Source organism: Pyxicephalus adspersus, chromosome 4 (genome assembly GCF_032062135.1).
Source record: "Pyxicephalus adspersus chromosome 4, UCB_Pads_2.0, whole genome shotgun sequence".
Taxonomy (NCBI): domain Eukaryota; kingdom Metazoa; phylum Chordata; class Amphibia; order Anura; family Pyxicephalidae; genus Pyxicephalus; species Pyxicephalus adspersus.
The window spans coordinates 101,088,601-101,105,016 of NC_092861.1; the positions used below are offsets into that span (position 1 = coordinate 101,088,601).

The following is a 16,416-nucleotide window of genomic DNA, read 5'->3' on the forward strand; positions in this document are numbered from 1 at the left end:
CTCGAGTCCGGACCGCGGTAAACCGTGATCGCTGGCCGCGCGTACTTTCGCGCTTCCAGCGAGCGCGGATTTTATTGATGAATCAGGGGCAGTGTCTCGATAGGTCTGAACTATTTTGCTAACAACCACACAACATTAGGGAGGTAGTATTTTCATGTTTTGGCTTATTGGTGTATGTGAATGGTTCATTTTGAGATGCATTGAAGAGTTTTAGATATTAAATATATCACCAAAATACACTGAATCAGTATTGCAATTTTGATGTTCTAACACATATTACTGACCTTTGGTGGTAAAGGGGGTGGCACCTTGGGCTTTATGGTAGCACTGGAAAAGAAGGGCATACAAAGTAAGCGAATGAACAAGCGTACATCATAAATGACCCTCATAACACAGGACAGCTAACACAGAATAATACATATCTCAAATTATGCCACATAAATTAATAGTACCAACAAACAAGATAGTTGACTAAGCTTGGCTGGTAGTGGAGTGATTCTCATGTATATTGATAACACCCCGAGTCAGATTCGGCCACATGGGTAATGGCTTAGGGCCCTATGGCTGAAAAGGTGGTTGACTAACCACACATGGGCATGCAAAAACACACATTATATGTGCATGGCAAAAATACCTTAGCCCTGCTGATTGCCCTGAACTTGGAAACTCCAACTGCATCCCCCCTCCATCTCCCTCTTCTTCAGTTCTGAAAAAGTTCTCACTGCTGCAATTCTTTTGTGTACTACTGACATGCTGGATTTGAACTAAGAACACATGAGCACATCTCCCAGCATGTCAGACATACAGCAAAAAAACTTATTGTAAGTCTTTGCATCTGCTTATCAAATCATGGTAAAATTAACCTGCTGACTGAATACAACAATCCTGGAAATCAGTCTTTACACTTTTGTTAATCTCTTGACTGCTGTTGCATGTGTACAAGAACAAAACAAAAAGAGTACGGGTTTGCAATGCACTTATACTGCTTACTTGAATGCTGAGGCTGTGCACTCTTCTCTTTAAATGAGCCACATGCCACATGCATATTGGACAAACTTTTAACTGAAAAAGTCATAAGATTTGACAGTGACTGAAGGGGCACGTTATGAGTAGCCTTTCAGACCCTAGGAAATGGGTGCAGGAACCAGCAAGACAAAATTATGTCAATAGATTAGATCTGTTATTAACCTCATAACATGAGGAGTAACAAAAAACAAGAAAGAGAAAGACATCTAAAATTCTATGGAGCACAGTTATGTCTTTTTCCTGAAGCCAGCCTATCAGATGGCTTTGTTTTTGAGGTTACCTCAAACAGTAGTTCAAATGAGGTTCACATCTGGAAGAGAAGTACTTGTTGAATATGTGTCTTTGAATATGTGTCTTTTTCTGAAGGTACTCGTTCTTGGCAGCTTGCTAAAATATGGTGTTTTTATTTTGCAGCAGTCATTCAGTCATAATATGAAAAGGTTTCCTTTATTTTCTGGGGCTGAAATCGTATCGTCTTCAACAAATTAGTAGTTGTTCAAAACTCATCTATGTAATATTGTCATATTTTTACACACATATTATTATTCCAGAATTACATTAAAAACTTGAACACTTCCATAGCCGTATTAACTTTTTACAGTCATTGTCCAATAGAAAGAAGGCTCACACAGCTGGAAACCAGTACAGATACAGATTCCCTTCCTTGGGAACATTATTTTCCTGGAAAAAAAAACTTTTGTTTCTTGATGGGTTGAAGGCTGTTTACTAATGAAATAAAGATCTATTCAGACAAAAACTTTGTAACAATATTTCAATGTAGTCAGATAAAAGGAAAAAATTTAATGCTTTGGTTAGGAAATGTGACATTTAAGATTTACATATCCTTAAAACAGAAGCAAACTTGCTGTCGGTGGTAAACTTAAGCCATAATCATCAAATATGTACAAACTGGAAGATAATGGCACACACCTACCATGTCCTGTATGGTCTTCCAGCCATAATGGGTCCAGGATCTGGTTACAGCTTTATCCCCCAATACCCAATGTCTATGCTGCAAACTTTAATAGGTACTCCTTCTTCAGTCATTAGGCATCCACAGATGATGTAACTCCCGAGCACATTTTTGTGCCCGACATCTAGTTTTATGTTCTGCCTGCTTAGAAATGAGCAAGGGTCTACACTGCATGGTGCATGCAGTGTACACAGAAAATAAAAAGACACCAGGAGTCAGGTAAAGAGTTTGGCTATATGGACTGTTTTTTTTTAATACTTATAAATGGCCAACGTGTTTATGGGTATTTATACAAGTGTTTAAAAGCATTTTAAAGCAAATTGGAACTGGAGTGTAAAGGTATTTATCCGGTGGGGGTTTGTATGCATAGGCCCTAAGCTGAGCCTTGTTGCCAACCCTGGGGATAATCAATTTAAATTAAACCTAGAGAAGGGTTTTTGTGGCAAAAAATAAATTGTATTAATGATTACCTCTCATAATACATATCACAAATAAGTGCTTTGAAATTACTGGATGAACAAGTCCAGATCATTACCGTATACGCCCTTCAAGGGCACTAGACAATGAACTTCTGACAGGAATAAAAAACATATTATCAATCGTGTTGCATATGTAAGTCGATTACCCGACGCGTTTCACCCAACTTAGGCTTCTTCAGGGCTGACGTTACTATTGGCAGGGTTGAACACAATTACTTGGTAATATCACAATAAATGCATAATATCAGTACAAACAGTCAGTACAGGAGTGAGTATTAAGCATGATATACATTCATATAGTATAACCATGTGATAGTGCATTAGATGCATAGTAACATGTATGGGGTGATAGTCATATTGTTTACTGTACAGACAATAATAGGTGAAAGGGTTCTTGGGAACTCATAGCATATCATACAATAAAGAATATCAACAAAAGCAATATTTTGTGACAGCAATATTAGGCAAAAAGAGGGAACTTACATATTCCTTGAAGATAGAGCACATAGATAGATAAAGCACATGGAGGAATCAATGTCCCGGACATATTGTAGATGTAGAAAGAACCCCTCCAATAGGGAGGATAGGAACTTAAGGTAAGCACCCAAAGGGAGAACCTATAGTAAGTTAAGTATGTATAATGAGTATCTAACATACTATGAAAAATTATTAATATGTCTAAATTCAGTAACTAATACCTTTAGTGGTACTATATTGTGAAATAGAGTAAAAGGTAAGTATGTAGCATTGAAATGAATATCTAAAACAGGGGTCATCAAAGTTTTTTAGCCACTAGGCCATTTCAGGTGTGGGCAGGAGCACACTAGGCAAGACTCTCCCTCGAGTGCCACCTTAATGACTCCACCCCCCAAAGCATACGGAGGAGGGGAAATGTTCCCTATTTACCCTGGCCGGCGTTAAAACTTCCGCCGTCGGAGTAAATAGGGAACATTCCCTCTCCTCCATATGCATTGCGGAGGAGAGGGAGTTCCCTTCAGGGAGACACAGTAAGAGGAGGCTCAAGAGCCGCATCGGCCAGGGGGTGTTAGGCCGGAAAAAACTACTGGCTAGGCCCTACCTGGCCGAAAGATTGGAGTTTGCCGACCTCTGATCTAAAACATACTGTGAAAAATACAACTAGGTAAAAATTCAGTAAATAATAACTTTAGTGGTGCTATATTGTAAAATAGAGTAAAAGGTAAGTATGTAGTATTGAGTAACAGGTTACCAGTGCATAATAGGTGGTTTATTAGGGTTTATAAATACTAATAAATATATTGCTTACCATTAAGAAATGCCTAAGCACTAACTGAGAGGCTACTGTTAAAGGGGATACAGTAAAAAAACACCTTAAAAAGAGTATGTACACTTACCCGAGAGGATCTCATCCAAAAAAACTGAGATCACCGCCCAAATCTAATAGCCCAATCATTACACGTTTTATTCAACATCACTAAAATGTTCAGAAGCTAATATCCAAACAGTGGAGTATCCTTATAACGGACCCCAATATTTGCACCCATTTGGGTGCTAAACCCATGATTACTTACAGAAAGACAGGTTCCTTAAAAGACTTCCTTGTTCACACTCATTACCTTATTATGTGGTCGTTTTTACATGGAAAGACGAAAAAACCCATAAAAGCGCAATTTACATATTATACCTCTCTTGTAACCCACTATACATAAATATATCATAAAATGTATTATGTATGATTTGCCTGTGCTCTATTTTTTGATGTAAATTATGTATACAAAACTTACTAGCAGAGCATTTTTTACATAGTTCATCCCTGAATGCGAGCCGACTTGTGGGGATGGGAGCATCGATCTATCAACGCATCCTAAGTAGGTAGGCGGGATCTCTCTCGTCACTCGCCCAGCTCCACCCCCGTATAAGCCCGTTCTGTTGAAAGGACTCGCTTTGCCCTAAGTGCGCATCATCTAATGCGCACTCTCGGGGCATTGAGCCAGCCTGCATCCAGGAATGGTCTTTCTCCCTTCGATGTCTTGCCGGTGGGAGGATCTATTAGGAAATTCTCCTACCCACAGTGACATCAACTACATGCCCGGACGTCCTCTCACGTCGGAGACGTTCACATGGCAGAGGGAGACTTCTGGAATGCCGTCACCTATACCATATATGGAGGCGACTCCCTGAGCCTCCCCTGCTACTCACTTCCACTGTGATACTAACTTACACAGACTGTAGCTGCGGCCTCTCTGCCCTTTTATCCAGGATCATAAGGTGATTATAATTTTTTTTAACTTTTAGCTACGATCTCTATAGTTTTACTACCTCAATTGGAGATTATAGCCCTCTATACCTATCTACTTTTCTTTGCTCTGATTCCACACTTCATATTATTTGACAGCTGCCTGTATGTTTTAGATACTCATTAAACATAATTACCTTACTATAGGTTTTCCTCTGTGCTCTATCTTTAAGGAATATGTTAGTTCCCTCTTTTTGCCTATTAACCTCCCTAGCGGATCATTTCTTTCCAGTTTTATGTCTAAAAGCGGTACATTGTTTTTCATGAAAATTTATTTTACAGTATAATATATTAGTATGAGTATAATAAAGTTTGAAAGACACAAAATCATGTAAAAATATTAAATTAAATGAATAATTTTTTTTTATATATATATTTTTTTGTTTTTTTAAATGTAAAAAAATAAATATTATACTTATACTATAATATACTGTAAAATAAATGTTCATGAAAGACAATGTACTGCTTTTACACATATAAATCCAATGTATTGCATTCAATACAGTTATTTTGTATTGAATGCAATACAAATGGATTTTGAATTTCCCGCCCCGCCGGCAACATACACACGCACTGACGTCACTGGGAATTCCCCCGGTGACTCATCGTGTGCAGAAGACGCCGGAAGAAGAAGGAAGAAGACAGACATCCCGGCGATGGACAACGTGGGATGCTGGCGGATCAGGTAAAGCTGTATTTACTATTATTTTGCATAGGTTTACCGACCCCAAGTGTGACTCAGGGTTACCGCTTTTAGCAACTTTTTTCTACCCCGAGTCACACTTGGGGTTACCGCTAGGAAGGTTATATTGCTGTCACAGATCTAATCTGAATGTAGTTGAATAAATTATTGCATGTTGATATTCTTTAGTATATGATATGCTATGAGTTCCCAGGAACCCTTTCTTCTATTATTGTCTGTACAGTAAACAATGTGACTATCACTTCATACATGGTACTATCACATCCTATGTACCATCACATGGTTATAATATATTAATGTATATCATGCTTAATACTCACTCCTGTACTGACTATATGCATTTACTGTTAACCTAGGATATTGCCAAGTAATTGTGTTCAACCTCGCCAAACGTAACGTCAGCCCTGAAGAAGCCTAAGTTGGGCGAAACGCGTCGGGTTTCCGACTTACGTATACAACACGATTGTTAATATGTTACATATTACTGTCAGAAGTTCACTGTCGAGTGCCCTTGAAGGGCGTATACGGTAATGATCTGGACTTGTTCCTCCAGTCATTTCAAAGCACTAATTTGTGATGTGTATTATGAGAGGTAATCAATAATACAATTCATGTTTTGCCACAAAAACCCTTCTCTACGTTTTATTTTTCTATTTGTATTTTAAAGCAAGTCTAAAATGCGTATAAATGCCTATAAATTTATTTATGGGCTTTTGTTCAAGTTTCTAGGTTTTTAAAAAAGGTGTTTTAAAAGCCAAACTTAAAAATTATGGGTAGATGAAAGTATTTTTAAAAGCTTTCATTTGTTTTAATAGAAGCATTTCTGAACTCCTATAAACTCTTGCAAACGGCCCTGTTGAATTCAATGGAAGCACTTTTATGTGTTTATAGGCAAATACAAGCAGTTACAAATTTTAAGCAGCAAGGAGCTTTATGTTTAATGCTCAAAAACCCTGGTGTGGACTATGATTAGTATTTAGTATGGAGAAAATCTTGCTCAAGCTGTAAAGAAATTGGATAAAAATATACTCAGGCTTACATATAGCCCCTGAGAAAATAACATCCACTCTCTTGGTTGTGAGTAGAAATATTTATTTAAAGTAAGGATTACTGTTACGCAACACTGAAAAAATATTGTGTATTAAAAGTGTGCAGTAATAAGGGGCACTTCAGGCTTTTACGGGCTCTACAGACTTAAAGTGGGAACAGCTGTACTGATGGAGCCCCCACCAATTCCTAATGCAGCAGAATTTGAACCTTTTGCAGGTGGTAATGAACCATTCACTGCTGCCCCAAATCATTCCCTATAGGTGTCTGCGTGGGAGACACAATTTGTAGCAAAGTTCAGGGATGCAGACAAGCCATAAAAAAGGGTGGAGCTCTGTAACTCAAGGTATGGAAATATTGTTAAATGTATCCAATCAGAAATACAGGCAGTTTTGAACATAAGTAGTAATTTTATGAAACACATTTGTAGAATAGCACAGATAAAGCCAGATAGCACAGACCAAGCCAGAACAGAGCCAGCAGAAGACAGAGAACATAATGGGAGACTGTAACAAGGCTACACAAGTTACAGAACCAACCACTGACAGTTAGGTCCATAAATATTTGGACAGAGACAACTTTTTTCTAATTTTGGTTCTGTACATTACCACAATTATTTTTAAATGAAACAACTCAGATGCAGTTGAACTACAAACTTTCAGCTTTAATTCAGTGGGCTGAACAAAAAGATTGCATAAAAATATGAGGAACTTAAGCCTTTTTTTAACACAATCACTTCATTTCAGGGGCTTAAAAGTAATTGGACAAATTAAAAAGCTGAAAATAAAATGTTCATTTCTAATACTTGGTTGAAAACCCTTTGCTGGCAATGACAGCTTGTTGTCTTGAACTTATGGACATCACCAGATGCTGGGTTTCGTCCTTTTTACAGCTCTGCCAGGCCTTTAGTGCAGCGGCTTTCAGTTGCTGTTTGTTTGTGGCCCTTTCTGTCCGAAGTTTAGTTTCAACAAGTGAATGCATGCTCCACTGGGTTCAGATCAAGTGACTGACTAGGCCATTCAAAAATATTCCACTTCTTTGCTTTAACAAACTTAATTTAGCTGCTTCTGTCCTGTGTCACACCATCAATAAACACTAGTGTCCCAGTGCCATTGGCAGCCATGCACACCCAAGCCATCACACTGCCTACGCCATGTTTTACAGATGATGTGGTATGGTTTGGATCATGAGTTCCACGTCTTCTCCATACTTTGTTCTTGCCATCATTCTGGTAAAAGTTGATCCTGGTTTCATCTGTCCAAAGAATGTTTTTCCAGAACTTTGCTGGTTTTTTTAGATGTTTTTGAGCAAAGTCCAATCTAGCCTTTCTATTCTTGAGGCTTATGAGTGGCTTGCACCTTGCAGTGCACCCTCTGTATTTACTTCCATGCAGTCTTCTCTTTATGGTAGACTTGGATATCTATATGCCTACTTCCTGTAGAGTGTTGTTCACTTGGTTGGCTGTTGTGAAGGGTTTTTTTTCTTAACCATGGCAATGATTCTGCAATCCTCCACCACTGTTGTCCTCTGTGGACGTCCAGGTCCACTTATTTTGGCGTTGCTGAGTTCACCAGTGCTTTGTTTCTTTCTCATGATGTGCCATACTGTAGATTTTGCCACTCTTAATTTTGTAGCAATTTCTCAGATGGGTTTTTTCTGTTTTTGCAGCTTAAGGATGGCTTGTTTCACCTGCATGGAGAGCACCTTTGAACACATGTTGTCTGTTCACAGCAAAATCTTCCACATACAAGCACCCCCCTTTAAATCAACTCAAGGCCTTTTATCTGCTTAATTGATAATGACATAATGAAGGAATTGCCCACACCAGCCCATGAAATAGCCTTTAAGTCGATTGTCCAACTACTTTTGAGCCCCTGAAATGAAGTGATTGTGTAAAAAAAAAAGCTTTAGTTCCTCACATTTTAATGCAATCTTTTTTTTCAACCCACTGAATTAAACCTGAAAGTCTGCAGTTCAACTGCATCTCAATTGTTTAATTTAAAATTAATAGTGGTAATGGGGAGAAACAAAATTAGAAAAAAGTTGTCTGTTGTAACTGTATATTGCCAACATACAGAACTCAGAGACATTGGGGACATTAGACCCACAAGTGAGTGTCCATAGATGGTTTAATAAAAAATAGATGTGACTACACACAGATTGCTCTGGTTAAAAGCTAGAAGTAAATGTGACTTTAAATAAAGGCCTAAAATGTTTGTCAGTCATTTGTAGATATACAGAAAAAGTAGTGCTCTGCTTTAATATTACCATCCTATGGCAAGTGAAATGTTAAGGGCAGGCTGAGTCCCTTATCTAAGTACGTAAAGCAGATACCCAATAAGTGGAGATATAAAAAGGACTTACTTTTTAGATTCATCATCATCTCCATCATCATCATCATCATCTTCTAAATGTGCCACATGTCCCCTAAGGAGATGAACAAGGTACCATGGCTAAATGCTGTTTACTTATAAGACTATAGCTACTGTGAAAAAACTAGGCATACAGAGTAAAGAGTTTTTTGGTTTTACTGCTTATACCTCTGATTTTCCTGTGGAGCACAGATGTAAGTCACACCAATTAAAGCTCTAATACATCTGCACAGAAGACACTGCAGCAAATGCGCATTACAACAAAGGGAAAGAAATACACAAAATACAGATGGGGGTGGGACATGGTGTCTAAGATAAGCATTTAATTACCGTTGATGCAACTCCTCTTCTACAGATTTCAGAAGGCTCCTAACAAAGAAAAATCAAAACTAATGTTGTTGAATCAAATTACATTTAGTTGGCATGATATATGGTCTATGTATAACACATAATAAAACAAAATTTATATTCCTTTAAACTGCAGAATTCAAAAAATATTAATAAAGCTTATATTTCTGTTGATAGGGTACTGCCCAATTTTAGGTACATACTAAAGTTATAGGGAATAAAAAGTTACTTCTTTAATTTACTACACTGCAGATATAGATAAATGACAGATAAAATATGATTATCTGCTACGGGCAAAACCATTTCTCTATTTCCTTTTTTTATTTAAATAGAAACCAACAAACTCAATGTTTCTTAACCAACAATATTTTTATTTTCGAATTGGTCAATCAAAGCTGAAAAAAGGTGGATGCCACTTTAGTGGAAGAGCAACTAAAACCGATTAGGCCACTTGTGCCTCAGGACACTGTACAGCAATTACATTTTTTAAGCAAACTTTAACACCATTTTTTGCTTTTATACATGTCATCTTATGACAACTTAAAAAAAACTAACAATAGTCAGACATAAAAATCCAATTGTGCTCTAACTTGATTCTGGGACTGTGTTTCTTTAGTGCTACACATCTGCTGTAAGCCACACAAAAAGTCTGTATATTTCTCTGTGACCTGCAATAGAGTTAGTGTTAGGACTTAGGGATGATTGAGCTAAAAAGTACAAATTAGATCAGGACACTTACATCAAAAGACTATATGAACACTTCATGTCATGCAGAGGATTCCTACAAAATTATGTACTGGAGCACTGATCATAGGTTCCTGTAACCAATGTGTGTACATTGCCTGGCCCTGTATCCTCTTCATTTCTGGTGCATAGCAAACCTGTGGTTCTTATATTCTGGCTTCCGAATCCTGGCTAGGCTGACAACACTCCTTGGCATCTGACACCTGGTTAGCCTAAAAACACGCCTTGGCTTTTGACCCATGATTTGACTTAAAAATCCTATTGGCTACTGACTGATGGTTTTAGTGATAACTATCCCTAGCTTTTCATTGCTGGACTGGCTGATGACTATCCATCTAACCCTTGACTTTCTCCAATAACTAACTGTTTGTGGCTTCTAACCCCTGGTTCGACTTACGACTATCCTCAAGATTCCAACTGGGACCCCTGATTTGGCCGACAACTATATTCTGTTTTCTTATTCTCAAATGTACTGTTTAACTATCTGTCCTACACTACCACTGCCACAATACTACTGCTACATTTGCTGCATGACAAATCCCTAGGGGTGAATTTTGCCATGTTTGCCAAAGATGACTCATACAACAACTAGCTACACTTATCCTGCCTTTGGGGGCTCTCAGTAAATATCTTGCTGATCTGACCTTATCCTGTCAGGCACAATTATTGTTTTTACATATTATTTATTAACCCCCCTAGCGGCAATCCCGAGTGTGACTCGGGGTGGAAAAAACTAGCCAAAAGCGGTAACCCTGAGTCACACTCGGGGGAACTTTGGGGGTCCCCCTTACCTTAGCCCCGTGCTCCAGCGGCGATCGGACAATCCCGCTGTGATGCCGGGGCGCCTCTCTATCGGGGTGCGTGGCCGGGCGGAAAATATTAAAGCAGATTACTGAGTAATCTGCTTTTAAACACCGCCCGGGTCCCATCCACTCGCATCTGCAGTTAGATGCGATGCACCATGAAGGATTTCTGCAGGGTGCATCGCATCTAACTGCAGATGCGATCACCAATAGTAAATTCCGGGGGTGATGCCAGCGCCGATTTCCTGCTGGCATAACACCCGGAACCTACTGCAGTTGCTCACATCACCCAGAGGTCAGCCTCCGAGTGGAGTGAGCAGGGCGAGGACATCCCCACCGCATCACCCGGCAAGATGCGTGACTTCTTCCGGGTGATGCGGTGGAGTGATGGATTGTGGGGGCGGGAAATTTAAAAGGAGATTACTATGTAATCTCTTTAATTTTTTTTTTTACAGTAAAAAACACTAAAAAACATAAAAGTATCAGAACACATTTTAGTGCACAAAGCATCATTGCCCAGTGCCCTGATTTCCATTTTGCCCACTATTAGCCCTGACCTTTCGATTAGTTATAAATCACTCCCTGAATGTAACATTTCATCACTTTGTCTTTGACCTTGATTGTTCCTGACTGATTGCTGGAGACCACACGGCATCCAAAAGGCATTTCGCCGACACAAGCGCTGTTTTTGAGGAATTTGAGAGCACCGATAGCGATTTGGAGTCTCTTGTGGAATCGAGCGATAGTGATTCACCAGGAAATTTGTCATCAGACAGCGAAAGTGAACTGAGCAAGGATTTTGAACCTGAGGTCAGTTCTGTGCGTTCTGGTACACACAAAACGTGGGAAAGAGGTGATGAAGCCACAGGTGGTGACTGACTACAACACCACCATGGGAGGTGTCAACAGAGCTGACCAAGCCAGGACATTCTACCCAGCGATGAGGAAACAGCAAAGGAAGTACTACAAGAGGATTTTCAGGTATCTAGTTGAGCAGTGCCTATGGAATGCCTACGTTCTGTACAAAAAAAAAAAATAAATAGTCAGAGGCCTGTGAATCATTCAGACTTCATTTTGCAAGTTTCCGAATCCATAGTCAAAAACCACCAAACACCATCAGTGGCTATGAATAGACCTGGACGTCGTGCTTCCACCCTTGTCAACCCAGAACGCCTGACCGGTCATCACTTCACTGAATACATCCCACCAACCCAGAAAAAGGCAGCACCTACAAGGATGTGCGTGGTTTGGTGCTCAAAGACGGATGACAGAGGAAGGAAGAAACGCAAAGAAACCAGGTTCTACTGTCCTGACTGTGATGTTGGACTTTGTGCAGCACCCTGCTTCAAATTCTACCACAACTGGGGTTGTCTACTAAAAATGTAAATTTTTTTTTTCTAAAATCTGCATTTAAATTATATTATTATTTATCAATAATATTGCACCCTTGTTTGGAAAATTTCAGTGAGAAATTTTTGATAAATTTTTTTTTTTGATAAATTACACTGTTGCGGTCTATTATTTCATTATTTTTTATAATTATGATTTATAAATATGTATTAAATAATTATATATTTTATGATTATAATATAATAAATAAATATAATTATTATACCTGGGAATTAATCCTAAGAATTACAGGCCCACAATATAAACAAAAATTTCTGTGCAAAAAAAAAATAGGATCACTTTTTGCATCAAAAAACTGACAGAATTGTAACGCTAGGGGAGTACAAAGTAGTCTAAATACCTATTCGACCTGCCTTTAATTCTTCCAGTAAAAATATAGAGATATAATGACAACTTGTAAATGCACATAAAATAAAATGTATTTTAACAATCAATATCATGTCTAAAACTACTCTCTATTTACTGTGCAAGTCTCACTTCTTGTACGCTACAAGTATCGCGGAACAAAGTGAGACAGTTACAGTAGTTCTCGGATTTTGCACTCAGGACAGTGAGGTCACAGAATGGTATGTATGGCAGACCAAGGATATGACCGCAAAAGCAAAAGCTACACTTAACCATATTCATATAAAGATGTAGAGCTTAATTTGTACCTCCGTTGATCCTAGTGATAATCAAAAAACTCTCAACTCTAACAAATATCCTCAGCACAAAAACGCTACCTTAACAGCGTCAATGCAACCCAGCTCCACCCCAGAGACAGTAGCAGTTGTTTAAACTCAGTAGCCCGTAATTACAAAGTAAAAACAGAATTTTAGACAATTTTGTATATGTATTAAAAAGAAGAACTAAAAATTTAAATTTACATAATGTGACACCAAGGCAGGATTGGAGGTGGAAGGGATATATATTTGCCCAAGATTCCTCTTTTATTTGAAGTTTTTGCCCAAGATTCCTTGCCTGTGTGAAGTAGCAGGTGGAAGACTCTCACCTGTGAGATAATTAATGAAGAAGCACTGGTTGGGGGGGGGGGGGGGAGATATAACATAGAGCCAGGAGCTTAGTCAGTGGTTAAGCTCTGTTTGGAGATACAGACAGGGGTCTGTGTGAGGGAGAGCTCTCTCTGGAGACACAGACAGGAGTCTGTGTGAGAGAGCTCCGTTGAGACACAGACAGGGGTCTCTGTGAGGGAGCTCTGTTTGGAGACACAGACAGTTGGTCTGTGTGAGGGAGCTCTGCTGAGAGACTCAGAAAGTCGATCTGGGTGAGTGAGCTCAAAAGTGAGTAGAAGGTTGCTGGAAGCTTGGTTTTGAGCTGACAGGGAGAAGCCCTCCAGCTGATAGACAGGGACGTCTGATGTATAGTAAGTGCCGGACAGGCAAGGTTTTCTTTTGCTGTTTTGCTATTTTATCTGCAACCTTCAATAAACCTGGCTGCAAGCCAGTTTAAGGTTGATACCTTGGTGTGTGATCTGAGTTGGATGAACCAGACAAGTGTCCTTTGACCCCAGCAAAGGTGATCCTGAGCATAACCCCTCACAATAAGTATTCAGACTCCAAATAAGTCTCTAGTTAAAGCACCTTAGGCAGCAATTACAGTATCGAACATTTTTGGGTATGATGCCGATGGACGATTGCACACCTGGATTGGGGAATTTTCTGACATTTTTCTTTGCAAATCCTCTCTCAGTCAGGTTGGATGGGAAGGGTTGATGGACAATCATTTTCTTGTCTTTACAGGGATGTTTGATAGGGTTCAAGTCAGGGCTTTGGCTGGGCCACTGTAGGACATTCACAGAATAGTCCCTAAGCCACTCCTGTGCGACCTTTGCTGTCTGATAAGGGTCATTTGCATGTTGAAAGATAAAGCTTTTGACCAGTCTGAGGTCCTGAGCACTGTGGAAAAGGTTTTCATTGAGGATATTCCAATGTACTTTGCTTTGCATTGTCAGCTATAGGGCCTCCTATAGAGAGGTGTGTGCCTTTCCAAATCTTGCCCAATTATTTATTTACCACAAGTGAACTTCAATCAACATCTTAGCAGCCTTTTATGAGCAAAGGGAAGCACCCAAGCTAAATTTCAAGTGTTGTTGCAAAAGTGCAAAAGGTCTGAATACTTAAGTAAATGAGATTTTTTTTGTGAAAGATTTTTTTTTTTTAAGAAAAGTACAAAATTGTCTAAAATTCTGTTTTCACATTGTCATAATTTGTCATGAGTGTAGATTGGGGGGGGAGGGGGAAGGGCATTGCCCTGACTTACTCCTAAACCCCACACCTGTTCTCCCTAGAACTACCTATTGTGCCCAAGACATAGCCACCTACTTTAGTGATAAAATAGTTAAAATCAGACATGATGTCTTTGCTCAACGTGCCACTCCAACCATTTTCACCTCTTTCACCTGTAAATCATCACTGGCATCCCTCAGCATTGTTACTCTGAATCATGCCATTATTCTCCCTATCCTGAAGAGACCCTCACTAGACCCCTCCAATCCTTATTAGCTACCATCCTATCTCCCTTTTCCCATATGTTTCCAAACTTCTCTGGCTCTGTCTGGCTTTCGAGCTGCCCGTTCCACTGAAACAGCACTAAAGGGGCCAATGACCTCATCAGAGCTAGGTAACATGGCAACTTTTCTTTCCTCCTCCTTCTAGACTTTACCTCTGCTTTTGACACTATTGATCACCCCCTTCTAAACCAAATCAAGAACTCAATTGCTAGAACTCAGTGACACTGCTCTTTTGATTTGCTTCCTACTTGTCTGACCACTCCTTTGAAGTTTCTTTCAATGGTAATTCCTACTCTCTTTCCTACTCTCTTTCCTGTTGGTGTTTCAAAAGGGTCAGTCCTTGGATCAGATCTCTTTTCATCTCCTCACTTGGTAGTCCCATATCCTCCTTTTGTTTACAGTATTATCTGTATGCTGATGACACTCAGATCTATCTGCCCACCTCTGACTTGTTAACCTCAGGTTTTCAGGCTGACAGGTTTCTGAAACCCAACCTGGATAAAACAAAACTCATTCCCCCTCCCCCACACACATTCCAAATCTCCCCCTGACATATTTCGGTTAATAACACTGTTATTCACCTTCGTTTCTGCACTCTACTTTACTCCCCACATTCAGAACATTTCCAGGTCTTGTAACTTTCACCTGTGCAACATCTTCAGAATCTGTCCTTACCTGTCCCTGGAGACCGACAAACTCCTTGTACACGCTCTTGTAATCTCATCTGGACTAATGTGACACCCTCCTCTTTGGTATTCCCGAGGAGAAATGGCAACGCACATCACCCAAAAGTAAGTAAACTTTGAAAGTTGGAAAATCATGTGAGATTCTGTTTTTGTTAGCTTATAGTACTGAACAAAGAAAGTTCATTTTCAAGTTGGCAAGTGTAGCGTCACAAACCAATGTCTAAATGTACCTTATTGCACATGCTCAGTTTGCACCGCACTTTGCATATGCTCAGTGCGTATCCTTACTCTGCACATGCCCAGTGCATGCTCCAGTCAGAGACTAGGACGGCATTATAGGATGGCTCCATGATTTCCTTCTATTGCGGAATGATCGTGACTGCTTCCCGATTCCTGGTTCTTAGTTCCTGCTCCTCGCTACTCATGCATCCTCCGCTCTCCACCTGATCATCTGTGTATGACCTCCAAGGTTTGTCTGCAATCTATTATCACCACTGTTATCTGCCCAGTCATTGGACATTTACCTCTACTGTTTATCTGCAAGGTCATTGGACATTTATCTTTTCTGCAAATAAACTAAAAGGGACATTTACCCATTAACCAATACGTGTGTGTGTGTGTGTGTGTGTGTGTGTGTGTGTGTGATCTCCCGGTTAAGCACCATCAAGATTCCCTCAAACAGAGCTCTCCTTTCTGAAGGCTGACATGTAGTTAATATTCTTGTTCCAAAAAATATATGTATCAACACAAAACATGCCTCATTACAAATAGTGAGTTTTAAAGGTTCTTAAGGACATCACCTGAATACCCATGTTGCACCTGACCTATAGACTATAGATTCTATTATCATATGGCTGGTAATAAATATTAGTCAGTATTAAAACAAACAAACAAAACGCTAGACGCCTCCTAACCCAACTTGTTTCGCTATTGGCTTCTACAGGTGTAGGACGCTTAGGCTTTAGGTAGATAGATAGATACAGGACTAGAAATACAAATAAAAAAACAAAGAAACAAAAATCAATAACTGTTTGTATATAC

General features: G+C 39.4%; 1 protein-coding gene across 8 annotated transcripts in view; it reads right to left on the reverse strand.

Annotated features, from left to right (window-relative positions):
- MAP4K3 (mitogen-activated protein kinase kinase kinase kinase 3) overlaps window positions 1–16,416 on the reverse strand; it is a 325,471-nt gene that overhangs the window by 136,915 nt on the left and 172,140 nt on the right. For 7 of the 8 annotated variants that reach the window (XR_011920413.1, XR_011920412.1, XR_011920414.1 and 4 more), the window contains 3 exons: window positions 9,206–9,244; window positions 8,868–8,930; window positions 285–327 (listed from right to left, as the gene is read on the reverse strand). Coding sequence is in view for 5 of the 8 variants with exons in the window: in XM_072409172.1 (XP_072265273.1) it covers window positions 285–327; window positions 8,868–8,930; window positions 9,206–9,244 (145 nt within the window). In the remaining 3 variants the exon portion in view is untranslated. The remainder of the gene's footprint in view (window positions 1–284; window positions 328–8,867; window positions 8,931–9,205; window positions 9,245–16,416) is intronic. The other variant, XM_072409170.1, reaches the window with a different exon arrangement.